The following is a 27,600-nucleotide window of genomic DNA, read 5'->3' as shown; positions in this document are numbered from 1 at the left end:
ACCATGCAGCAGCATGTGGGATCTCAGTTCCCCAACTAGGGGCTGAACCCATGGGTTCATTGGGAGCACAGAGTCTTAACCACACTGGACTGCCAGGAAGTCCCTCTTGCCCTTTTAAACTTTTTTAATTAGGCTTGTAATATTCTAGATAATAAAGGTTATAAAACAAAGGTACTGTAACAACTTATTTTTGTAAAAAGGGAAGAAACAAACATGCACAGAAAAATATAAAGAGTTACATTCCAAAATGTTAACAGACGCCTGAAAGGATCTAAGATGCTGTTTGTTATCTCTTTTTAATATAATATTTCACCTTTAGTAAAGAATTAAAAGAGTGGGGCAATAGATGGGGATTTGGGGCTTGGACACATACTCACAGCTTTACTTAAATCAGATAATCAATGAGCACCTACTGTGTAACAGCAGGAAACTCTGCTTGGTATTCTGTAACAACTAAATGGGAAAAGAACCTGAAAAAGAATAGAATCATGTAGATGCATAACTGAATCATTTTGCTGTTCATCTGAAACTAAAACAACATTGTTAATCAACTATATTCCAATTAAAAAAAAATTAATCTCACCCAAAAGAGAGGATAGGACTTGGCCTCATCCTGACCTCTAGGAAGAGATTTTTATTAATTGGGGCATTCTGAAGTTCCTCAGGCACCTTTGTTACCTGAAGACTTTACCAAACAATGTCATTATGTTGGGGCTTCAAACTCTGTTGCAGCTGTTCTACCTCTGGAAGGGCTAGACATTAAAAGGGTCAGTTACCTGGGCAGTCAACTATATCTTTTCAATAAAAGTCTGGACACTAAGACTCAAGTGCGTTTCCCCAGTTGGCAATATTCTCCATGTTGTCATACATCCTCACCAGGACTTAATGGCTTCCATGACATTAGAGAGACTGACATCATATCTGGTACCTCCTGAAATCTGCCCCAGGCTTCTGTCCCCTTGGCCAACCTTAATCTGTGTCCTTGTACAGTCCCCAAGAGTACCATCCCCAATACCATCCCCATACCATTGGGGATAGAATACCATCCCCAAGAGTATAACAGCTTTCAGTGAATTCTGCAAGCCCTTCCAACCAACTGTCAAATGTGAGGCCAAACTTAATCCGTGTCCTTGTACAATCCCCAAGGGTACCATCCCCAATACCATCCCCATACCACTGGGGATAGAATACCATCCCCAAGAGTATAACAGCTTTCAGTGAGTTCTGCAAGCCCTTCCAACCAACTGTCAAAGGTGAAGGCAGTTGTGGGAATCCCCAAAGTCTGCAGCTGTCATAAGAGAGCATTCTTAGAAACAGTAACTCATAGTTCAGGAATTTTCTACAATAAACATACACTAGTTGGGTAAAAACAAGTTACTAGAAACACTGATGCTCACTAGACAGTATGTAACAAAGATACTTGCAGAAAAGCTGAAACAGTTTAAATAAAATCTCATTTAATTCACAAGTCTGCTATACCAAGAATCAGCACCCTCCATATTGTGGAAACTTAAAAAATTCATTATTTTAAATTTCAAATTAAACAAAACTCTTTCACCACGTAAAACAATTCTATTTGACTGACTAAATTTATTTCTTCACTTTAAATGGTTGCTTAAAGTGAAGAAATACATGTTGACTAAAAACATTTGGAAGGAAAAAAATAAAAGGAAGAGAACATGCACATCCTGAAAAACACTCTAGGATTATAAAAGGTATACAGACCCTGTCTATCACGGATGGCTCTTCCCCTTGACCTACTCTCCTACAAAACCAATAATTTAAGATGACATTTTCTGGTTGTGGATTATTCACTGTTCCTTTCAATTGTGACTGCCACTGAAAGAGAATGCAAAACTTAAATTACTTCGGCTATGTAACAGTTTCTTTTTTAAGTGTGAAGAAAGCTATCCAATTTAAGCAGATTTGACATTTTAGGATTTATCTGATCAGTAGGGTAATAAAGATTTTAAAACACAGCAACAAAAGACTCAAAATAAAAGAACACTAGATAATCTGCACTAAATCTCACAGGATGGAATATAAAAACCCTGGATGAAATATAAAAATCACCTTCTTAGGAAGATTAAACTATTAAAAATGTAGCAATTTTATCAGATGAAATTGAAGTGAGCACTAGAAATCTACAGTTTGAGACAGGACCCTAAATAAACGCACCCAAGCACTGCAGCCCAGTTCAACGTTATGTGGATGACTCAGGAAACCTCACACCATTCAAATGGTTTAAGACAAAAGAGAAGAAACCAAAATCGTCTCTGAGAGATGCCCTACTATGTCAAGAAATACTTTTTTAATTTACAACATCCAGAGACAAGGAAATATAAGCTGGCATGTGAAGTGAAAAAAAGAGAAAAAGCCTAAAATAAGTACCTAGGAAAACAAGAAATAATAGAAACATTTCAATGAATTCCAAACACCGAAGTCATCACATACAGACTTTAAAACGATGGCATTTACCATGTTCAGAGATATAAATTACAGCTTGAAAACCTGACACAAAGCTGAATAGCACAGATGGTGAGAAAATAAACTTGAACCACAAAATACTCTAAAATTGAGAAAGACAATAACCAAAAGTAGGAACTCAATGGATAAGTTTTAAAGTATATTAGACAAGGCTGCAGAAAACTAGCTAAAAGGCACACAGGTAAATAGAAACTAACCAAAATTAAGCCAACAAGGACAAAATACAGAAAATAGAGATGAGAATGTAACAGAAACAGAAGATATAGTAAACCAATCTAACATATTTAACTGGCATCCCAGAGGAAGAAAATAAAAACTATCTGAAAGTTAATAGCTATGAACTCACCAAACTGATAAAAGAGATCAAACCATAGTCAAGAAGTCTAAGCAATTCCAAATGGAATAAACAAAAAGAAACCCACAACTCAACACAGTAAATCTGCCAAATAGCACAGAGGAAAAAGAAAAAAAACCTCAGAAGAGACATATTGTTAAAAGGTTACCAAGGAAGCAACACTTAAAATGGGCTTCTCAAGAGCAACAATGGAAGCCAGAAAGCAGAAATTTCATATTTCCAAAATGCAGAAAGAAAATAACTGCAAATCATAAAGTGTGAACCAGAGGGAAAAAAATCCTTCAAAACACAAGAACAGACAAGCAAAAACAGAGTTTGCCACCCTGAAAGAAACCCTGAAGGTGTTCTCTGAGCACATCAGGAAAAGAGGAACACAGCCAACATCCAGAGATTCACTAAATAAAGGAAAAGATTGGTAAATACATAGGCAGATAAACACCGAGTAAAATAAAAAACTGACTCAAAATGGACTGAAGACTTAAAACCTGAAACCATCAAACTCCTCACAGAAAACATAGGCTGTAAGCTCCTTGTCATCAGTCCTGGGGATGATTTTCTGGATATGACATCAAAAAGCAAAGGCAACAAAAGGAGAACTAAACAAGTGGAACTACATCAAACTAAAAGCTTCTGCACAGAAAGGAACTCATCAATAAAGTGAAAAAACAACCTACAGAATGGGAGAAAATATTTGCAAGTTATGTGTATTAAAAGGGATTAATAAGAACTCATACAGCTTAAAAGCAAAAACACAAAAACAAAAATCAAACAAAAAAAAAATCTGATTTAAAAATGAACACAGAATCGGAACAAACATTCTTCCAAAGAAGCCATATATATAGTCAACAGATACCAGAAAAGGTACTTAACATCACTATTCATCAGAGGAATGAAAATAAAAACTTTCTGGGGATGTAATGCACAGCATAGTGACTTTATATTGCATATTTCAAAGCTGCTAAGAGAGTAAACCTTTTACAAGTTCTCCTCACAAGAGAAAAAATTTTGTAACTATGTATGGTGACAGATCTTAGCTAGACTTACTGTGGTGATCATTTTTCAAAACATATAAATATCAAATCATTATGTTGTACACCTAAAATACACTGTTATATGACAGTTATACCCCCAACAAAAAGCCTAAATAAGAAGCAGAAAAAGGAGGAATGAGACTGATGAGGAAATTAAAATATAAGAAGATTAAAATAATAACAGCTGTATAAATCAGGAGTTAAAGTAGCCTAAGACTCTTGCATGATACAAAAGGAGAGTAAAGGAAATAATTAACATTAGATATTTAAAAGATAAACATGCATGTGATAATCACTAAAATAATATAGTATAAAAATACCAGATCTCCACCCCCCCTCCAAAAAAAAAAAAAACAAAACAAAACCTCGACTCGCGATTTCAGTTCCAACACGAAAGCAGCTCGAAACTGTCACACTCACCCTTACAACAAGAAAAAATTTAAACAAGCTGAACAATCAGTGACTTTCCTTGGACCCATCAGAGAAGTGAGGACACGGGGCAAACCACCATCTCAAGATACAGAGACACGGGCATATCCAGAGTCATAGTTAAGACTACAAGATCATCCCAAGTAGAAACCACTCGAGTCATCAATTGGTATGAATACTGTATCAGGTTCCCAGGGCTATCATAAAAACGATCACAAACTAGATGACTTCAAACAATAAAACTTTTAAATTTCATTCATGGTTACAGCTTTGATGGCCAGAATACAAAATCAAGGTATCATCAGGGTTGGATCTTTCTGAAGAATGATGAAGAACTGCTCCAAGCTTCTCTCTTGGCTTTTAGGGGCTGCCAGCAATCTCTGGCATTTCTTGGCTGGCATAATTCCAATCTCCGTTTCCATGGCCCTCCCCTTCTGTGTCTCTGTCTCAAATCTCCTTCTCCTTACTCTTAACAAGGATACCAGTCACTGGATTTATGGCCAACCCTAAATCTAGGACATCATCTTAAGATCCATAGTTACATTTACTATACTTCCAAATAGACATAACATTTCGGGGCCAAAAAGTCAATCTACTACAAAAATTTAAAACACAAACTTCAATGAATTTCTGGAGGCCGAGTGTCGATCAGCCTAGGAGGAGAAAACTCCTGGGGACCACAGTATCAGCAGGCCCCCATCCTTTGTGGGTTTTACTTCCAGGAACCCCATCAGTGAAGAGTGTATAAAGATCTCCTTGTGGTTCTGGCAAGGAGGAAAGGAAAAGCAGTCACTGTGAAATAACCACTAACGCAAACAAAGACCTCCTCTCCAGGAAAAGGACTTCACCAGGTCCTGATTCCACCACTGGAAAGGGTTGTAAGGGCGTTTCTCTGATTCCAGTCCCCTCTCACCTTTCGGTCTCACATGCAGAAGTGGGGAGAAAAGACAGACATCACAGACCCGGGACAAAGACCCACTAAAAGTTTCAGGTTTGATTTTAAGGTTATAGGATGCTTCCTCTCCCAGCACCTTACAGCTACACTGATGGGGCTCCATTATAACAAGAGTTAATCACCACTGAAAGAGTTTACATGATGCAGATTCTACCTGAGAAGGAGTGTTAGGGAAACCCAAGAGGCAGACACAAACAAGGACACTAAAGGAGTCTGATGCCTTTGGCACCTACAGGTAGAAGGAATGTTAAAGAGCACACTCCTTGACAGATTACTATAAGACCTCACACAAAAGACCTATTAATCTCAGCTCCTTTTATCTAATACAGCATGTCCAACTTTCAACAAAAAATTACACATCACTCACTTAGAAGGCAAAAAATACACAAAGACAAAGACAGAGTCAAAGCCAGACTCAAGTATAACAAGTTTTTTGAAATCAGAGAATTTTAAATAAGTTAAGGGTGATAATGAGGGGGGAAAAAAAAAAGGTAAGCAAAGATGAGTAAGGTAAGCAGATAAAGACCCTAAGATAAGCCATCAAAAGGAAACGCTAGAAATCAAAAAACACTGTAATAGAAATAAAGGATGCCACTGGTGGGTTCATCTACCAACTAGACACCAACAAGAACAGAGTGTCAAGATGCTTGAAGACAGATCAACAGAAACTTCTTGAACTAAAATATAATATTCTTTTTACAAAACAGAACATCCAAGTTCTGTTTCATCCAACAATTTCAAAAGATATAACATATGCATAACTGGAATATAAGAAAAGGAAGAACGAAGAAACAAGACAAAAGAAATAAATGAAGTAATAATGGTGGAGAAGTTTCCAAAATTAGTAACCTATACCAATACCAAACCATACATCCAGGAAGCTCAAAGGACAAAAAGAAAGAGGAAAAGCCTACACTAAGTATACCATATTCAAATCAAAGACAGCGAAAACCTTGAAAAAAAGCCGTAAGAACAAAACACCTTAACAACAGAAGAACAAGAAAAAGCATCACAGCAGGCTTCTCTCAGCAACACTCAAGCAAGAAAGGAGTGGAGTAAACTATTTAAAGCGTTGAAAGAAAAAACTACCAACTTAGAATTCTATATTCAGTGAAATTATCCTTCAAAAGAAAAGGATAAAGACTTTCTCACACAAACAAAAATAACAGACCTGCCATGAAAATGTTAACAGACGTTCTTCAAATAGAAGGAAATTATACAGGTCAAAAACTTGAATCTACAAAAAAAGAGTAAAGGCAAAGGATTAAGTGAAGTAAAACAAAATCTTTTACTTTTCTTATTCTTAATTTATCTAAAAGATTAGTTTAAATTGGTAACAGTAACAAGGTATTGGGTGATTTTTAGCATATAGATAAATGAATGACAGCAATATCATAAAGGACACAGGAGTGGGGAATACTCTGGTACCTGCATTTGACATGAAGTGGGACAGTGTTATTTAAAGGTGAACTTAGATTAGTAGTAAACATATACTGTAAACTCTAGGGCAACTACACTAAAAAAATTGTTTAAGTATAAAAGGACATAAATTTGAATAATATAAAATGTTCAACTGAAACCAGAGAAACAAAAAAATAGGGAAAAAACAATGAAATCAAAATTGGTTATTTGAAAAGATCAATAAAATGGATAAATCTCTAAGAAGAATGATTAAAGGAAAAAAAGAGAAGACCTAGATTACCAACATTACGAATTAAAAGGAGTATCACCAGAGACTTCACATTAATTTTTAGAATAATAAAAGAAAACTATAAACAAGACACACATGAAGAATACCGCAAAGATTTAGTAGTTTGAGAGAGTCTGAATAACTATTTTTAAACTGAATCTGTAGTTAAAAGCCTTCCAAAAAAAGAAATCCCAAGAGCCAGATGGCTTCCCTGGCAAATATTTAAAGAAGAAATCTCCCAATTCTACACCATGAGATACTGCTACACACCTATTAGAATGGCTAACATAAAAAAAAATACCACAAAGACATGACGCAATTGACACTCTAATATACTGCTGGTGCCAATACAAAAAAAACCACAAGGTATACACACTTGGGAAGAATTTGAAAGTTTCACATAAATAGACCCTTACCATATGACTCCAAACTATACCTACTCTGAAGAAGCAAAAGTTATGTTGACATAAAAACCTATACACAAATGGTTATAACAGCTCTGTTCTTAACTGCCACACACTAGAAAAATCCCAAATGCCCTTCAATAGACAAATGGACTAAAAAAACGGATACAGTCATCCAGTGAAATACCACTCATACAAAGTGCCTCTGCTGATGCTGGAAATGCTCCCAAGAAACACAGTAAAGTTGTGACGCCAAAAAAAGTTGAATTATTTGATATGCACCAGACTGAGATCTATAGCTACGACTGACCACCATTTCAAGATAAACGAATCCAGGGTAAGGGCTATTATTAAATTAAAAAAAAAAAAAAAAGACAGGAAATTTGTGAAGCTGTCACTCACTGCAACTGTCCCAGCTTAGTGAAAACTCTGCACTTTTTACTTATATTGAAAATGCAACTTTTAATTCAGGATTGCTATAAGAAAGGCATACCGAAAGACTCTAGCACGATTCAAGAAAAACAGCAAAGTCATTACATGAACACTTAAAGAGGAAGGTGAAGAATGTGAAGCTGGGAGAATTTAATGCCAGCAAAGGATAGTTTGATAATTTCAGAAAGAGGTTTGGCTTTAAAAATGTCAAGATAATTGGAGAAACAGCTTCTGTTGACCAAGAGACATTAGCAGAGTTCTCAGATGCCATTAAGAAAATCACTAAGGAGAAAGGATATCTGTCTGAAAAGGTTTTTACTGCAGACAAAGGTGCCCTATTCTAGGAAGAAAAAAAGTCACAAAGGATATTTATTAGTTAAAAAAAAGAGAGAGAGGGAGGAAGAGAGAGAAGCGAACAGCAGGATTTAAGAGAGGAAGAGACTGGCTGAGGCTACTGTTCTGTGCAAATGCAGCTGCGTTTACGGTCCCTCCTCTATAAAGCTCCTAATTCCTGAGCCTTGAGGGAAGATCAACATCAGCTGCCAATCTTTTGGTTATAAAACAAGAAGGACTGGATGAGAATCCAACCCAGATAAAGGACTGGTTCCACTGACACATTCCCTAAAGCAGGAAGTATTTGGCCAGTGAAGAACTACTTTTTAAAGTTCATCTGTTATTGGACAATGTCCCCTGGCCATTGTTATTGAACAACGACCCCACGAGTTCAATAATGAAGGCATTAGTTACCTATTTGCCCTCATACACAATGTCTCTAATTCAGCCTCTAGATCAGGGGGTCAAAGGACCTTTAAGGCTCATCGTACATTTAGGCTACAGAGTAGGCTGGCAATACTTATAGAAGAGGACCCTGACAGAGAGATCATGAAGGTCTGGAAGGATTACACCACTGAAGATGCCACTGTTGTAATTTTTTAAAAAGCCATGAAAGCCATCAATCCTGAAACAAAAAATTCCCAGTGGAGAAAACTATATCCAGATGTTGTACTTGACGTAACAGCATTTACCACAGAGCCAGTCAAGGAAACCATGAAAGAGAACAGATACAGCACATACAAGAAAAGTGGAGGGTGAAGGGTTTCAAGACAGGGATCTTGGAGAAATTCAAGAGCTAACAGACAATATGCAAAAGGAATTAATAGGAATGCTTCCAAAGCAGACAATAAGAAAGACGACATAGAAAACAGCAGTGCCAGGAAACAAACTGACATGAGATAATCTCGCAGAAGGGTGCTGATTATTCAAGACAGCTTTTGACTTCTTTTGTGAGGTGGATCCTTCTATGATACAGGCACTGAAACGAAACCAAGCTGTGAAAGAAGGATTGGCAACTACAGAAATGGTTTTAGAAAAATGAAAAAGCAAAAAAAGTCAGACAAAAATTTTATTTCCGTAATGTTATACCAAGCAGGCCTGCCTCTCAGTACAATGAATTCCTCATTAAATTACTCTTCATTTTTGTCATCTTGCAGAATAACACTGAGTTGCCTTTCATATATTTTAGCCACTTAAAACCTTTATTTGAAAGTACAACTTTCAACAATCCATATTTTTTCCAGTAAAATTAACTTAATTCATTAAAAATCAGCTTGTCAGAGCTACTTTTATATACATGTTAAAGTAGCATTCTATTTTTAGTTTTTCTCAGATAATCAAATCATATTTAAAAAAAACACCAGTATCTCATTTATTAGAGCTAAGTGAACCAGATCTTTCTGAAGTCAGTAAACTCCAAAATAAATTCATTCTGGGTATCGGGGTATATTTTTTTGCCAATATACGAACAGCCCTTCTAACATCTAATATTGAAAATATGTATATTTAACTGATGGATTCCACCAAGTGATCTCAAATGGCACAAGCACATTTATGGTTAACCCATCCAGCAATCCATTTCCAAAGCATCTCAAAAGATTGAAAACCTCAAAGAAGCCTATCAGGATGAGCAATGAAAAATAAACCGGAGCCACAAGAGATTACAGAACACACAAAGAGATCTGCCAATTCAACACTCTAAAAAGAGGTGCTGCAGAGTTGGGTCAGACTCAGCAGTCCAGTGGGATGTGAGAACTTACAAAACTAGGCTTGTTCTTGGATATGCTATAAAGTTCCAAGTCTAAAAATCTCAATGAAATGGATAAATTTCTATTTTAAAGAAAAACTAATTACTCAAGAAATGTTTATAAATCAACAGATCAAGAATCCAGGAATAAAATCAGAAAGTGGTCTTAAAAAATGACCTCAGAAAAAGTTACTTAAAAAAAAAAAGTTTGTTTTAAAGGTTTTTTCCAAAACTTCTATAGAACACAAAATAAGTCTACAAACCTTCACTATTTAAAAATAATCAGTATTTGAAATAATTTTAATGTTATTCAGACCAAAGATTGCACCCAGTAATGTACTCTCTCAAATAGATATGGTTCTAAATAAAATATCAACAAAGGGAATTCAAATGCATAATTAGATAATTGGCTATTACAACTAAGCAAGGTCTACCATGGGATAGGTTTAATCTTAGCAAATCTAATTTGTCACATAAACAGATGTAATATGGAAAACCACATGATCCACAGATTCTAAAATAAGCATTCAATAAAAATTAGCCTTTGTGTATCAGTCTTTCTGAACCTGATCCCCCTGGCCCCGGTAAAAAGTCCACAGTGTGAGGTCTTAACCTCAAGCTTTGCCCCAGAAAACATAGGTTTGGGGCTAAAACAGCAATTCAGTGTCTCTCAGGACAACTAGATTTAGAATATATAAATTCAGAACTAATTTATATTAGTGTAATGGTTCTCAACCAAGATAATTCTGCCCCATAGGGGTCACTTTGGAATGTCTGGAGACATTTTTGGTGGTTAAAACTCAGTTTCGACTGGCATCTACTGGGCAGAGGCCAGGGATGCTGCTAAGCACCCATCAAAACACAGGACAGCCTCTCAGCAAGTAGTTTCTGGCCCAAAATGTCAACAAAAAACTGCCATAAAACTCTGTATAAGCGTAACACACTACATACATACTTTCATCTCATACCATACCCCACAGTCCTAACTGAGTAAAAGAACTCCTCACACACGCTCAGACACACACACACTCAAACAAAAGGAAGTGGACGGGCAGGAGAGAAGAAAATGGAAGCAAATTATAGAGAAAGAAGAAATTTCTAAACTAAAGCAAACAAACTGAAAACTGGGAAGACTAACAATTGAAAGTATCTGTAAGAACCAAAAAGACAACTATGAAAAGCTAGGATGAAAATGAAGTAAAAGAAAGTGAAGTATCTAAAAATTACACTAAACCATTCTAAGAATTTAATCCTCAAAAATTTTTTTTTATATAACAACTTGGTTGCAAGAAGAAATGGGGGGAGTAGTTCTGGTGGAATATGTTTTAAACACTTAATTTAAAAATATTAATCTTTTTAAAACAAAAATATCTCAAAACCAAGCTTAAAACTCTTTAAAAAATCTCTAATTTTTTAAAAGATCATGCACAAGAATATTAAACATAGTAACGATAGAAGTTTTGACTGTTCTGCACTAATAATTCCATTTTTTTTGATAATGAAATACCATCTAATGAAGAAATAACGTTAACAATTCACACAAATTCCAAATAGGTTTGAGTAGTACGAGCATTCACTAGGGAATGTTTACTTTGGTTTGGATAAATACAATACAGATAAAGAGCACAATGGCATCATCTAATTGGGTATGTCAAATTAACCTTATTTACATTATAACACCTACATAATTATAGGACCTAACTTTATTTATATTATAGGAACTATTATAACCTTTATTATAGAAAAGTCAAAATATAGCAAGTTACCCAAAAATGAACAGAAACATACTTCCCTATAAGCTTTATTGCCAAAGAAGTAGCTGTATGATTAAAAAAACCACTAACGATTCCACCTCTTATTTCTTATTTCTTTTTAGTATTTTTAGTTATTTTCAGGGTTAAATTTTTTTTTTTTACCATAAACCAAACATCTTTACCAGAAATTTATTTCCAGGACTATCTTCACCATAAATGGAGAAATGAAAAAACTACTGTTCTACTCTATGTGACGTCATGAACTGCAGCATGACAGGCTTCCCTGTCCTTCACTATCTCCCGGAGTTTGTTCAAACTCACGTCCTTTGAATCAGTGATGCCATCTAACGTCTCATCCTGTCATCCCCTTCCCCTGTTGCCCTCAATCTTTCCCAGCATCAGAGTCTTATCCTAATGAGTCAGCTCTTCGCATCAGGTGGCCAAAGTATTGGAGCTTCAGCTTCAGCATTAGTCCTTCCAATGAATATTCAGTGTTCATTTCCTTTAGGATTGACTGGTTTGATCTCCTTGCTATCCAACGGACTCTCAAGAGTCTTCTCAGCATCACAATTCAAAAGCATCAATTCCTCAGGGCTCAGCCTTCTTTATGGTTCAATTCTCACATCTGTACATGACTACTGGAAAAACCATATATTTGACTATATGGATATTTGTCAGCAGAGTGATGTCTCTGCTTTTTAATATGCTGTCTAGGTTTGTCTTAGCTTTTCTTCCAAGGAGCAAATGTCTTTTAATTTCATGGCTGCAATCACTGTCCACAGTGATTCTGGAGCCCAAGAAAGTAGTCTGTCACTGTTTCCATGGTTTCCCCATCTATTTGCCATGAAGTGATGGGATTGGATGCCATGTTCTTAGCTTTCTGAATGCTAAGTTTTAAGCCAGCTTTTTCACTCTCCTCTTTCACCCTCATCAAGAGGCTTTTAGTTCCTCTTCACTTTCCACCATCAGAGTGGTATCATCTGCATATCTGAAGTTGTTGATATTTCTCCTGGCAACCTTCATTCTACCTTGTGATTCATCTAGTCTGGCATTTTGCGACCTTTTAACTATATGCATAATATTAGAATTTCTATAATTTACTTCCTCAAGCTTGTTAAATACAGAACTGATAATCAGCATTTCTTAGAGCAGAGATAAGTAAATGCAGCCGTTCTTAAGATACCATACACAAAACTCACCTCTCCTTTCTGTATTTCACATAGAGTGTGAAAACTATGCAAAGTACCATATACGTTTACCACACAGTAAAAGAGAAGAAAAGAAAATGCGGTATAAAGAAGCTTTTACATAGCATTACATTCCTTTCAGCTTAGTTCAGTTCAGTTCAGTTGCTCAGTCGTGTCTGACTCTTTGTGACCCCATGAATCGCAACACGCCAGGCCTCCCCGTCCATCACCAACTCCCGGAGTCTACCCAACACCATGCCCATCAAGTCGGTGATACCATCCAGCCATCTCATCCTCTGTCGTCCCCTTCTCCTCCTGCCCCCAATCCCTCCCAGCATCAGGGTCTTTTCCAAGAGTCAACTCTTCTCATGAGGTGGCCAAAGTACTGGAGTTTCAGCTTCAGCATTACTAAATCAGATCAATAGGTGACAGACACCCAAAAATCAACCTGAAGCAAAGTTTAAAAACAAAAAAGGATTTCAATCTCACAAAAATTAATTAAGAATTAGCCCAAAACAAATTATCATGTGCATGTGATGTCTCCTCCCAAAATAATAAATCCTAAAAACAACAAATCTACAAAATCTATCTAAAAAGCAAGTAAGTTGGAAAATTCAATTAAATATTCCTCAGATTTTTAATCCACTATTAACTCTGAAAAAACACTAGAAATTAATTTTAAGCACATTTGAAGCCAGATTTTTAAAAATACCAATAAATTTTTATCAAGAAATTTTATAGAACTCACCCCCTCAAAAAAAAAAAAAATCCTATGATTCCCCTATTATTGACAGATAAATGAATAAAAGACCAAGGTGTAACACGGTTAAAATTTAAGTCTTTTAAGAGAAAATAGTAACCCAAGTACATGAACAATGTGTAATATTAATTCACAATTTTTAGGTAATAAATATTTAAATTTGTTTATTTTAAAATCACATTGGGGGTTTCCATGAGAATATATACTCGTTATTTAATCACAATAAATTATCAGTTATTAAATATCTAATAAAAAACTAATTGGTAAAGGCCAAAAATAGTTTATTTACGTTAACAAATGGAGAAGGAAATGGCAACCCACACCAGTACTCTTGCCTGGAAAATTCCATAAAACAAGGAGCCTGGTAGGCTACAGTCCATGGGGTCGCAAAGAGTCGGACACAACTGAGCGACTTCACTTTCACTTTCTAATAGTTCAATTCCTTACATAACTATTTATAATTGCATAATACTTATAAAATATTTTCATATATACTCTCACTAGATTCACAAAAGCCTTTAAGATCTACGTTCTAAAACTGCATCATCTAGCCAGTAACCACTAGCCACAGGTAATATGAAGCACTTGAATCATGGCTAGTCCAAACTGAGATAAATATGTAATACATACTAGATTCCAAAGACAGAAAAAAAAGTACACAAATTAATGACTTTATATTGAACATGTTGAAAAACAACATATCCAAAACATTTAATTTCACCTTTCCTGTATTTTTTAACATAGCTACTAGAAAAATTTCAATTATGTATGTAATTTATCAATTTAGTATGCCTCAAAGAACGTATATATATCTGCTTCATAATATCCATTTAAGATGATATAATTTTATAGTTCAACAACATTGTTCAATTATTTTAAACAAACTTTTTGAAGAAAATTAAGCCTTTATACCTAAATATGTTTAACAGGATAAATTGGAGAATCATAAAGACATGTCTTTCAACTGCAAAATAAGCAATTTCCCCTTTATTTAGTAGAAATAGGTAACCCTATTCTAACATTCATGGAGTAAGCAAGCTACAGACCCACCTGACAAGATGTTTAATATGCTAGATTACTGATTCTCTACTAAAGGGACTTAAGAGTCTCAGTGAGTCATACAGGAAAAGATTAAAGAGTTCACAGCTGACCCCTGAACAACATAGGGGTTAGGGGTGCCAATCTTCCTCACAGGTGAAAATTCAAATATAATTTATAGTCAGCTCTTTGGACCAGCAGTTTTGCATTCACAAATTCAACAACCGCAGTTCCTGTAGTACTGTGATATTTACTACTGAAAAAATGTACATATAAGTGGACCTGGGAAGTTCAAACCAACGGTCAACTGTTTTTTAAAAAGAAAGTGAGACCTCATCCACTCCAATTACTCCAAATTAAAACACTATTGAATCACAAACTTGGTGAACACACAGCGAGCTCCCAATTTTCTGCAAGTTACTAAGAGTGTTAAATTTTTTTAATAGTATAAAATAAGTTATGAGGTCTCTGGCATACATAAGCTCCAGGCAAGTAAGATTATTACATATAAAAGACAGTAATAATACAGGAATTTTTATTTAGGCTTTAAACTGTGAGGTTCTAATCATAAGTTCAGTTGGGTTGCATAGAATATAAGAAATTTAGGCAATTTTTGTGGGAAAGAAGTTACCTAGAAATTTAAAATATAGCCTTTACATTTTCATGACATTTCATTCTGAAAATTCATCGACAGATTTGTTTTCATCATGTAAGGTAACTTTTTTAACTACTTTAAAAAAGTGTGCTTGATAAAAATGGTTTAATTAAGAGGTAAGAAAAAAATGGAGTCTTCATCTTAAATACTGGGAAGACATGCACATGTGCACACACATGCACACTCCAAAGCAGCAAGGCAAAATACTTACTGGTACAATCTGCTGCAGCAGAGCAGGAGTTTTAATTAAAGTCTAATTAAAAAAAAAAAAAAAAAACTTTGATAGTAAAACACATCCTAACTATTAATTCTAACAACAATTAGAAAGAAAATGTAGAAGAGTATACATTTGAAAGTGTGTTAGTTGCTCAGTCATGACCAACTCTTTGTGAACTCACGGACTATGGTCTGCCAGCCTCCTCTGCCCATGGAATTCTCCAGCCAAGAATACTGGAGTGGGCTGCCACGCCCTCCTCAAAGGGATCTTCCTGACCCAGGGATTGAATCTGGGTCTCCTGCATTGCAGGCAGATACTTTACCATCTGAGCCACAAGGGAAGCCCATACATTTGAAAGACCAACTTTAAATATGTTTCCTAAATCATTACACGCTGCTTCGACCAAGACTGAAGTGAAGTGCAAGTAAAGTCGCTCAGTTGTGTCTGACTCTTCGCGACCTGTGGACTGTAGCCCACCAGGCTCCTCCGTTCATGGGATTCTCCAGGCAAGAATACTGGACTGGGTTACCAATTCCTTCTCCAGGGGATCTTCCTGACCCAGGGATCGAACCCGGGTCTCCCGCATTGGAGGCAGACGCTTTAACCTCTGAGCCAGATGATCTCAATTTTACAAACATATATTAAATTCTATACTTAAAAACAAAAGCAAACAACTTGGCACTTGATTATTATAATAATCATGATAAATACATATACTCTAAGAATAGAACTCTGATAATTAACAAAGTCAGCCTAGATGTTAAGTAAATTCTGACCTCCTTAGTACCAGGGGCACTGATAGACACTAAGAAGGTTAGTACAGTTTTAGTACTTCAGGTAAAAGGATCTTGAAGTAATCAGTTCAAATGAAGGTGTGCTTCACTCTAAAGGTTCGGTACCAGGAGGAGAGAAAAAAATATCTTGGCTACTGTCAAGGACTCACAATGTCATTGGTCAAATGAACAGAAATGAACAAATCCTATTTGCCTTTCAATGCAGGGATCTATGGGCTTCCTGGTGGCTCAGATGGTAAAGCGTCTGTCTGCAATGCTGAAGACTCAAGTTCGATCCCTGTGTCGGGAAGATCCCCTGGAGAAGGAAATGGCAACCCACTCCAGTACTCTTGCCTGGAAAATCCCATGGACAGAGGAGCCTGGTGGGCTACAGTCCATGGGGTTGCAGGAATCTATATCCTGATATTCCTTATACTTCTATTGTATTTTGACATTTCTGATACTTTCTTAATGTACTAAATTCCCTTTCTAAATGGATTTCTGATGATCCATGAGCTAAGTTTTATTCCTATTACTGTAAGTCTTATTCCTTTCACAACACTCAGCCATCCCAACCCACTGATGACACTCATCCTATCACAACACTCAACTATCCCAACCCACTGATGACACTCATCAACAACTGGAGGGAAGGAGACATGGGAGCATTTACATCAGAATCTCCTGTGTGAAATTTTTAAAATCCAAATGACTTTAATAATATGCCCAACTTCTAACACTGCTGTAAACCACTAGATATGTATGTGTCCTAATATTCCCAGCACTGAACATGCCATTAATCACATTCCTCTCATTAAGACAAATACTTCTGGATTTATCCCTCATTGAAAGCTCTTTTCTTTGACAAAACATGACCTTGGGACAGAACCTTTGTCTTAATGTTGGTGGTAACTGTTACTGTTACCATACTTTAAAGTATTTTTCCACTGGGAACTCCTAGTGATTAGATGTCACAGTCACTCCCTAAGAATTACCTGGACACTGGATCATCAAAAAGAACCAGAGCTATGTGGCATTCAGGATCCTATGTTAGTCATCTCAGCTTTGAAACTTAGATGAGAAATAAAATGTGATCATGAAGGTAAGTGGAGTAAGTAAACAAAATTTTAAAGATTAAAAACACAAGTCTACTGGAGGCAATGGAAAGGAATGATGCAGTATAATGAGATTCCAGGAAAGAGTCCATAAAACTGCCATATCTGACACTAGATCAACATTTTAAGCTAGATATCATTTTAGAATAATGAATACTTAAACAGTAGAGTTACTTGTAAGAGTAAAAGCTCCTTCAAATACAAACAACCAATAAACATGCTTTCAGTTGAAATAAAAGAATCAAAGATTAGAATATTCAGGCAACTTAGGTCTTAGAAACTATCAAACAAAACCCAAGAAACAGAAAAGATGTAATGTCATTTAGTCCAAAAGAAGAAACATTTAGACCCTAGAAAGAAAATACCTAACTCACCTGGGACTAAAACCAAGTGACTATAACTGAAAAATGAAAAGTCTTGGGTCAGAGAAGCCTTAGTAGGATTATGAAGGGAATTCTATGCGTTTACTAGTAGTGATAAAAGACTGTGAACTAGTCTAAACATCTATCCAACATAAGCAAACCTAAAAGAAAGCTGTGGATAATATGGAGTGGGGGAGTATAAGGCAGGGCTGAAAAGGGCAGATATACTCTACTAAAAAACAAAGCAAAACCAAGAAAGGTCGTTCTAATAACTAGCCTAATACCACTTCTGTGAAATTGTTCAGGAATAAACAATTAGTACTTTCGAGTTTCTTATGGTTTACTCTATCATTGGCAGCTAAAACTACTTAACACTGTTAAGGATTGTGCACTTGTTTCTCAAACAGAAGGGTATGCTGAAATTCTGTAATCTGCTTTGTCTTGGGTGAGAAAGGAGAGGAACAGGTGGAAAAAGCAGCCAAAAAAAAAGAGCAGATATCAAATCCCTGAGACCAAGTAAACAGAGGAAGTGCTAAACTGTGAGCAAGAAACATCCTCAAGCACTGAGACAGAAAATCTCCTTTCACCCCAGTTACCCAGGACAACCTAGAACACACACACAGACTCAGCTGCTCATGTAGTGCCAAGCAGAAAATAAGTAAGATCAACAGTTTAAGAGTTTAGTTACTTTGTCAATATTACTGCCTGTCATCCTAAACAATCCAATAACCAAGCTCACTTTTGTTCCCAGGAACAAATACCTTACCTTGTATCTCTCATAAGAAATCTGGACCTTGTCTGGTTTTGTTTCTCCCTTACTAGGTCTCTAAAACCTACTGCTAAAACCCATTTCCTCCCTTTTCCAAGATACCAGTCTGAACCTCTCCAAGGTGCCTGCTGCTCACCACCATGCCAAGCTGGCCAACTCCGCCTGTCTGTGCACGAGCTTTTGCTATACTGTATCCCTCATGCTGAGAGGCTAATTATAGGTATACATGGACCTTCATCCAGATTTCCCAGGCCAGTGTTCTGGCCTCTCCATTGAGAAAGAACTAATTCTGCTTGAAGTAAACCTGCCTAATAGTTGGATATCAAATTTTACAATTAACGAAGTCACAGATCCATCATAATGATTACCAATTTAGCTAAATTTCAATCACATCATATTAGGTTTTATTCCCCTTTCTTTTCTGAACACAAACTCCAAAAGCTTTCAGATCTTTCACAACTTGCACCAGTTCACACATCTGCAGTGTCCTGGTCTCACCCAAATCAAGAATCGTCACACCTCTTTCTTTGCCTATCTTCAACCTCTTAACATGACACCACTTTTAAAACACATTAGAAAATGGTATCATACTCAAAAAATATTTCATAGAGGATATTCCATGACACAGAAGAGGAGGAAAAAAAAATCAGATTGGATTACTTATAAATAAAAATTTGAAGATATTTTTGATTCACAATATGGAATGAACCAAAAGCACTTCACGTTTTATCTTTCTTACCTTAAATGTCCCAAAATTTAAATCATCTTATTAAGTTAATAAGACATCATCTTACTTGGCTAACCCCTCATTTAGAGAGATACATGGCAAACTTCAAGCTGGTTTTTATGGAAAAATATATTATGAATATATTTTCACCCTAAATGTGATTTTATGGAATTATATCTATCCAAATTTGAAGCACTTAAGACAAATCTGATTACAAGTACTTACTAATTAAAGAATACAACTGATTATTTACTAGGATTCAACTTTGAAACAAAATTCCCTAATATTCCACTTTCGTGTTCTGGATTAGTTTAACTGAAGTAAATCCTGAAATTAAAAGGTGAGCCACTAGCAGGCAATTTCTAGTTGCACTTACTTATCTGGGTTAATCAAGATTTTCACCAAACACTGAGCCAAAGAAATAAATCACTGTATTATAGAAATGCACATATTATCTCTAAACCAACTGTGTATTTCTGTCCATTAACTGCCTCATAATTTAAACATGTTGACTTGTTATATGTCATATGTGAGAAGTTCATAACTTTATTTAAAATTAAGAAAAATAGAGTCCTTAAAATCGACTTATTTTTTCAAAAATAAGAAGTTACATATAGTAACACTTTGTGCCAATTACTTTCTGTCTTATTACATTCCAAAATGCAGATCTGTACTTTTGGAATAAGAAATATAAGTACTGTCTTTCCATCTCGCTAACACTCTCCCTAAATTCTTTCCCACAGAATACCTCAAATTTCCTTATAAGCATTCTTCCACATTTAACCAAATGCACAAACTAAAAACAGTGCTTACATTTAAGATAAAATTCAAGTAAGTCTCTATGAGCACTCATCCCACTTAGTTTTTCCTAATCTACTAACCTTACTACCAACACTGGACTTTCTCACAGTATACCGAATGTTGAAAGTTACCTATTTCTGCATTGGTACAAAATCATTTCATCCCACTGGTCTTTAAAGATAATAATACGCTTCAAAAAAGGTCAAATATTTTGCATTATTTTTTCAAGTTGGTGCAAGAATTGGGGAAATTTATTTGAAAATTTTTATTTTTTCATTTATTTATTTTACTCATTTCATTTATTTTATCTCATTATTTGAAAATGAAAATAACAGCAAGCAACACTGGCACTGTTCTAAGCACTTTACAAGTACTAACTCATTCAATCCTCCTAATAACCTCAGGTTGATAGTTTTATCCCATTTATAGATTAAGAAACTGAAGCTCAATCACAACAGCTTGTAGACAGAAGAGCCAGGATTTGACTTTAAACTGTCCCAGTTCAGAGCCCATGCTTTTAACTCTAGCTCTACCATCTAAATGTCAAGAACCATCACTTAATAGGTACCCAAGTTATTTCAAAGTGAAGAAATTAAAGATTTTTCATTTTGTGATAAATTAGATAAAATACCATGTAAATATTTTAAGCTATCATCTTTTTTTTTTTTTCCTGGCCATGCTGCAGGGCTTGTGGGATTTTCATTCCCTGACCAGGGATTGAAACCAGGGCCCTTGGCAATAAGGCTCAGATCCCTAACCACTGGACAACCAGGGAATCCCTTAAGCTGTCATCTTAAGCCGTAAGAAGTAAAGACTTATGACAGCAAAATCAAGCACCTTAGATTTATATTAAAGAAAAAACTCCTTAAATGATTTTGATAGTTTTATTATGAATATATAACCAATAAATTTAAAGTATACATTCATATGACAATATCTGACAAATACCTTTCAAAAATTAACTGCACATGCCCCCAAGCAACCATACTTTAAAATACATTCTGGGCAGTCCAGTAGAGTACACAAACATCACTCTGTACTAAGTTAATATGGCAGAACTCACCTAAGTAGAACATAGCAAAGTCATTGAGTGAAGGCCTCTGGACAACCAAAATAGACACTCCAATGTGCAAGGATGGACATTCACTGTTCTCAAAAGATCTCACACACTAAATAAAGGTCAACTCATTTTTTCCCTTCGCAGAATTACAAATTTGATTTCCGTAGGAAAAAAACAGTGTAGAAAAACTGGCGATGAGAGGGTGAAGGGGGACACTGATCACAGTAACAAGCACATCCAACAGCAAAGCATGAAAAATATTTACTAACTTCAAAATGCAAAGAAATCTGATCAGGAGTCCTATATACAATCCAACAGATGACCCTAGGTCATCAAAGGATTTAATTATACTCTGCATCCTATTTAAAACAGAAAAGAATTACACATTTAATTTTAGTATGATCTGCATTCAAAGTGGTTTTATAATTTGAAGCTTAAAGGATAAACCCTCAATTACCCAGTAAGCTCAACTAATCAATTAGAAAGAAATTCATTGGAAAGTCCCAAGTAACAAAAGTTTTACTGTTTCTAAGTTTAAGAGCACTTTGTGCACAAAAGTTACCTGAAAGCAAAAGGGAGACAGATCATAAAAGTATAAAGTCTAGGAAAACACAGAAGAGCTATTGCGACTTGTCTATAAACACTATCCTTAAAGCATTTCCCACAAAACAATGTGTGGGCAGTAGGTGCCACATCAGCAGTACTGTGTGTTTGTCCTGCTTCTAAATCATTTGTTAGTCTCATGAATTATTAATTTCAGTTAATAGTTTGTTGAGATGAAGCAGTACCAACTCTTTCCTGAACTGCAAAAAGTGACAGCGTCCTTCTGATTACAGAACCAACACTGGGATTACTCTTACAGAGCATGCATATGCCTTATAGTGACACAGTTTGATTTTTTAAAAAGTTCTCTTTTAAATTGCTTTTCATTTGCAAAGGATTGAGGGAGATAGCGCCTAGCCCACATCGAACTTTTGTTATCAAAAGAATTGTTACATTACTCAACAAAACTCCCTTTCACCAGTCTGCAACACATTCCTTCTCTAGCTCCAAACAAAACTTTAAAGCACACTGTAAATAACATATAAGGCCTTGTACTTTTCTCCCCTTCTAGCGAGGAAGTCTAACTCCAAACAGGAAACTGCTTCTCAAAGGGTTCAACGCAGAAATCCTACTAAACTCCAATCCAGTTCTCAGGAACAGATTTAATAAGTGCCAACACACTTGCCTGGGTAGAAACGGAGCAAATACTCAAGCTTTCCTGCCCTTGAGATACCCCTTGAAAGTTTCAGCCTGGGGGGTGGAAAATGTCTTTTCTAACAAACAAAGCTTTAAAAGGCCAACCTCTAAAAAGGTTCGCAGAAGATACAGAAGTTGAAAGTGCTACTCGGTCAAGTTTTTCGATCATCCTTCCCCCATCCCAGCAGGATCTGGGACGAAAGGGACTGGGTAAAGAGGGAAGTTTGGTGCTAAGTCGAGCTGGGCTGGGGGCGAAGTGATCGGACCGCCCCCACCCCCATCCCCTCACCTTTCCCGAAACCAGGAAAAGAGGTGGAAAGAAAAGCGCCAGACGGGAAAAGCACCCTGGGGCCCCGCAACCAGTTTCTCCGCGAGATGAGCCAGGTGGAAGGCAGAGCGAGGAGGGGACACAGGGAGCCGGCCGTGTGGCAGCGCAGGGACCGACCCCCCACCCCCTCCCCCGGCTCCTCCCCGCCGAGATCGAGAAAAGGAACCGCCTCCCCGAATCCAGAAGGTCGGAGCGGGTGGCGAGGAGCGCACTCGGGTCCCTTACCCATGCTGGGGGCTCCGGCGGGGAGCAGCCCGGCGCTCGCTGCTCCTCCTCCTCCCGCTGCTCGCGCGGCCGCTCCGGCGGCAGGAGGCGGGCCCTCCGCTCGGCTCTAGCCCGGTTGAGTTCAGGCGGGACCCAGAGCCTCCATCCGCCCGCGGCGCTCCCCGGCCAGTCCGGTCCCCACGGCCCGCAAGGAAGAGGCGGCGGCTGCGGCTCCTCACTCGCGGCGGACGGAGGGCCCTCCCCCGCCCGCCCAGCCGGCGGTTTTCCCACCCCCGGTCGCTCCTGCCACGGGGCGGGACCTGCCGGTTCGTTCTGGCCGCCGGCTCCGACGCAGAGCGCCAGCCCAGCCCCGGAGCCCGCCCCTGGCAGCTCCGTAGGCGCCCGCCGTCCTCGAACGCGACGCCAAAGAGTGAGGTGGAGACCGGGACAGAGGCCGGGAAGGTGCCGGGAGCTGGGCCGTGAGGAGGAAAATCTCGCGAGAATCCCCAGGCCTCCCTGCCCCGCCCCCGTTGCGTTCCGGCTCACCGCCGCGCTGGGGCTGCTGCCAGGTGCGGTGACGTCGCGGCTGGGGCTCTCACGCCGCCCGCGTCCAGGTGCGCGGAGCGGATGAGGGAGACGAGCGGCGTAACTGCGGTCACTTCTCTGCCTTGAGGTTCGAAGCAGCTGGGACGGGCGTTTTGTGTGGTTTGTCGCCTCCGATGGATTCAAAGAGTTTTTGCTGATAGGCAAAGTGAGCCTGGGCTGCCCCACTTTGCACTGTTGTTTTTTGCAGTAAGGCAGGCTTTCGGGGACCTGAACGAGACCGCGAGAGAGACGTGCAAGAGTAGAGAAAGAGAGAACCCACTTTCTTTCGACCTTTAGAGACCCAGCTGCAAACAGGACCTGCGGTTTACCTTGCAAAGTTCTGTATGAATTAGAAGCATTTCTTCATCGGAAAAAAAAAAAAAAAAAATCATAGGCACAGAATAAATTCTTTTACAGGATTCAACTAGTGGATTCCTTTAGTTTCTGTCTGCTGAAGGCAACTTTCTAATCCCCTTTTCTCTTTTGAAAATATAAATTGCTACCTGATGGGGAGCAGGGCGGGATAGTCATAATTTGAAATATTGGCTGGCATTTATTTTTTCTAGCCTCAGTATGAAGAAGAGCATAGGATTATTGTAATCAGACGTTAAAACGGAGCAGAACCATATGGTCCTTGCCCTCCACCCCCACCCCCGAAAACATGTCCTCTGTCTACCTTTTGTGTGGGGAAAACTTTAGTCAAAGAATAAGTTTAATCAGAGAAGTGAGAAACGCGAAAACAGAAGAAAACAGCCAAAGGAGACTAAATAATAATGTAGTCATTAGGCATAGTCAAGGACCTTTAATTCTTCCTCAAGGGCTATAGATAATATTCTGAGCTATATCCTGTGAGCCATGTTATAGATACTAGAACATCAGGCGGAGAAGTGAATTGCATGATAACCAGAATGTGTGTGTGTGTGTGTGTGTGTGTGTGTATGTATGTATATATATGTACATATATATATATACATTCAGCCAACTTTTTTCTCCTACTGTTGAAGCAAACCCAATCCTCAGACAGCAACATTTGTTGAATGCCAACTCTTGTCTAGTGACTTTGAAAGCAGTTGTGTTATTTTAAGTTTCACAATCATCCAGGCAAACCTGGATTTCTGAAACTCAGCACAACCATTCATTTTTTATGGGACTTTGGATAAATTAACCTTGCTGGATTTCAGTTTCTTGAGTCTGTTGAAAGAAATCTTTACAGTGCGAAGCACAGTCTCTGGCTGATAGTGGCAACCTCATAAATATCCATTTCCACTTATCTCCTATAGGCCTGCATTTGACATCCCTTAATCTTTTACTTCTAAATAGACTGCATAGCACACCTTTAGAACAAAAAGTGTCAGTTACAGTCAGAGACCAATAAGGAAAAGGGAAAAAAATTAATATGCACATCTAAAAAATGTACATATTGGTTGTGTTGTATTGAAACCATGAAACAGAGTGTGACTCTTCAATCAACAAATATTTATTGAGTATTGTGTTCACCCTCCCCTTGCAAGCAAACAAATAAACAAACCAAAAAACCTGAAGTCCAGCCCTTATCCTCACAGATTTTGCAGTGTAACCAGGAAGAGAGACCTGAACAGATAGTTGACAGTATGAGGTGTGTGTGTAGCTATGGGCAAGGCAAGCTTCCCAGGTGGCTCAGGGGTAAAGAATCTGCCTACAATGCAGGAGAGGTGGGTTCAGTCCCTGGGTGGGGAAGATCCCCTGGAGAAGGAAATGGTAACCCAATCCAGTATTCTTGCCTGGGAAATCCCATTGACAGAGGAGCCTAGCAGGTTACAGATCATGGGGTCTCAAGAGGATCTAACAGGACTTAGTGACTAGACAACAACATTAAAGGCAAGCTTCAGGAGGAGGGTATAAGTGGAGCTAAGGCTTGGAGGATGGCAGTAATTACAACCTGAAGGAGTCCTAGAAGTAAGGGGTGAAAGTGGAAGCACAAGGGAAATATCCTGAAATCTGTCTGACTCCTGCAAGGCATAAGAAGTCCAGTTCAGTTCAGTCGCTCAGTCATATCCAACTCTTTGCGACCACACAGACTGTAGCATGCCAGGCCTCCCTGTCCTCACCAACTCCCGGAGTTTACTCAGACTCATGTCCATTGAGTCAGTGATGCCATCCAACCATCTCATCCTCTGTCATCCCCTTCTCCTCCTGCCCTCAATCTTTCCTAGCATGAGGGGCTTTTCCAGTGAGTCAGTTCTTCACATCAGGTGGCCAAAGTATTGGAGTTTCAGTTTCAGCATCAGTCCATCCAATGAATATTCAGGACTGATTTCCTTTAGGATGGACTGATTGGATCTCCTTGCAGTCCAAGGGACTCTCAAGAGTCTTCTCCAACACCACAGTTCAAAAGCATCAATTCTTCGGTGCTCAGCTTTCTTTATAGTCCAACTCTCACATCCATACATGACTACTGGAAAAACCGTAGCTTTGACTAGATGGACCTTTTTTGGCAAAGTAATGTCTCTGTTTCTTAATATGCTGTCTAGGTTGGTCATAACTTTTCTTCCAAGGAGTAAGCATCTTTTAATTTCATGGCTGCAGTCACCATCTGCAGTGATTTTGGAGCCCCCAAAAATATAGTCTGTCACTGTTTCCACTGTTTCCCCATCTATTTGCTGTAAAGTGATGGGACCCGATGCCATGATCTTAGTTTTCTGAATGTTGAGTTTTATGCAACCCATAAGAAAGCAAACCATTTAAACTTTGAATGAATGAGACTGATGAGAGTCAAAAGAGGATTCATAGAAGAAAACAAAGAAAAATGTAAGATATTATAGGAAGAGAACTGAATACCTTAGTCTCCAGGATACTAGATATTTTAAGAAGAAAGATCAATGAATAGAAATGAAGAGAGGGTCAGGAAAACAAAACAGAAGGAGGGAAAAAAAGAATACTGGATTTGACAATAAGGTTACCTTTGAAACTGTAACTTAGGAATATACATAACAGAATACATAATATATATAGCTGCATATATTCAGCACATATAGAACAGAAAAGTTAGAAGTCAGTTAAAGGTTTCAGACTAAATATAACTGAAAAAGAAGTGAGGCCATAAGATGAACATATTTTCTTAACCATAAGTCAGGTCGCATAATCTGATAAGGTAAAAAATCCACAATCAGTTCTACCCTAGAAATCTCAAGATCTGTATGATTTCCATCAGAAACCACATATTTTAGAAATCAGTTCTACCCTAGAAATCTCAAGATTTGTAGTATTTCCATCAGAAACCATAAATTTTAGAAGTTTGAAAATTGAAATAAGCAAAATCACTTTGTAAATTCAGAAGGCAAAATCTGTTTGAGGTGATGTTGACATACTGGATCATAAAAGAAATTCGAAGAATCAGGGAGTAGGACCATAAGAAAGGATGAGAAAATTGAAGTAAAGCTAAGAACCATCCCAGAATTAATGCTGTCTCTTTTACTTTTTTTTTTTTTTCTCTTTTACTTTTTTAATAATATCTTGTTTTTCTTGGTTTGGCAGCTCTGGGTCTTTGCTGTGGCATACAAGATCTTTAGCTGCAGCATTCAGACTCTTAGTTGCAGCATGTGGGATCTAGTTTCCTGACCACGGATTGAACCTGAAACCCCTGCATTGGGAGCTCAGGGTCTTAGCCACTGGGCCACCAGTGAAGTCCCAATACTGTCTTCAAGAGGATAAGCCAATGGAAATCCCAATAGAAGAGCAAAATCTAGAAATATATTTTTTAAACTTACAAGATGGTATGTGAAACTACGTTCTCAAGTTGTGAGTGCTAATAAGCAAATGTTAGCTATTAATTACTACAGGAGCTCTTTTCATCTTATAAGTCTTATCAACAACCCCCCAGGAGACCTTCAAAGTGTGGTACTTTATTTTATACATTTTTATATAGCTAGCACATTGCTCAGCTCAAAACAATGCTTTCCTCAACAGTAACTATTAGTTGGATGATAGAAAATGTGATGAGATGATAATCTCATCATATATTTAGATTTAACCTCAAATACCTTTTTTAAGCTAAGAACACATTACCTTTTCTTTTTGCCCTTATTTCCTTTATCTTATAATGAGTTATGGAGAAGGAAATGGCAACCCACTCGAGTACACTTGCCTGGAAAAATCACACGGATGGAGGAGCCTGGTAGGCTGCA

At 37.7% G+C, this 27,600-nt stretch overlaps 1 protein-coding gene across 2 annotated transcripts in view; it reads right to left on the bottom strand.

The window, feature by feature from the left end:
* The window catches only part of LOC122697162 (CD2 associated protein), an 84,394-nt gene extending 61,065 nt beyond the window's left edge, over nt 1-23,329 (bottom strand). The window contains exon 1 of one of the 2 annotated variants that reach the window (XM_043907672.1): nt 22,874-23,329. In XM_043907672.1, the coding sequence (XP_043763607.1) occupies nt 22,874-22,877 (4 nt within the window). In that variant the 5' untranslated portion in view covers nt 22,878-23,329. Of the gene's footprint in view, nt 1-21,084; nt 21,666-22,873 lie in introns of those variants that run through there. The other variant, XM_043907671.1, reaches the window with a different exon arrangement.
* Nucleotides 23,330-27,600: the final 4,271 nt, after the last annotated feature.

Source organism: Cervus elaphus, chromosome 7 (genome assembly GCF_910594005.1).
Source record: "Cervus elaphus chromosome 7, mCerEla1.1, whole genome shotgun sequence".
Classification (NCBI taxonomy): Eukaryota; Metazoa; Chordata; class Mammalia; order Artiodactyla; family Cervidae; genus Cervus; species Cervus elaphus.
Note: the sequence above shows the minus strand (reverse complement) of the source record. Positions and strands in the feature narration are given on the sequence as shown.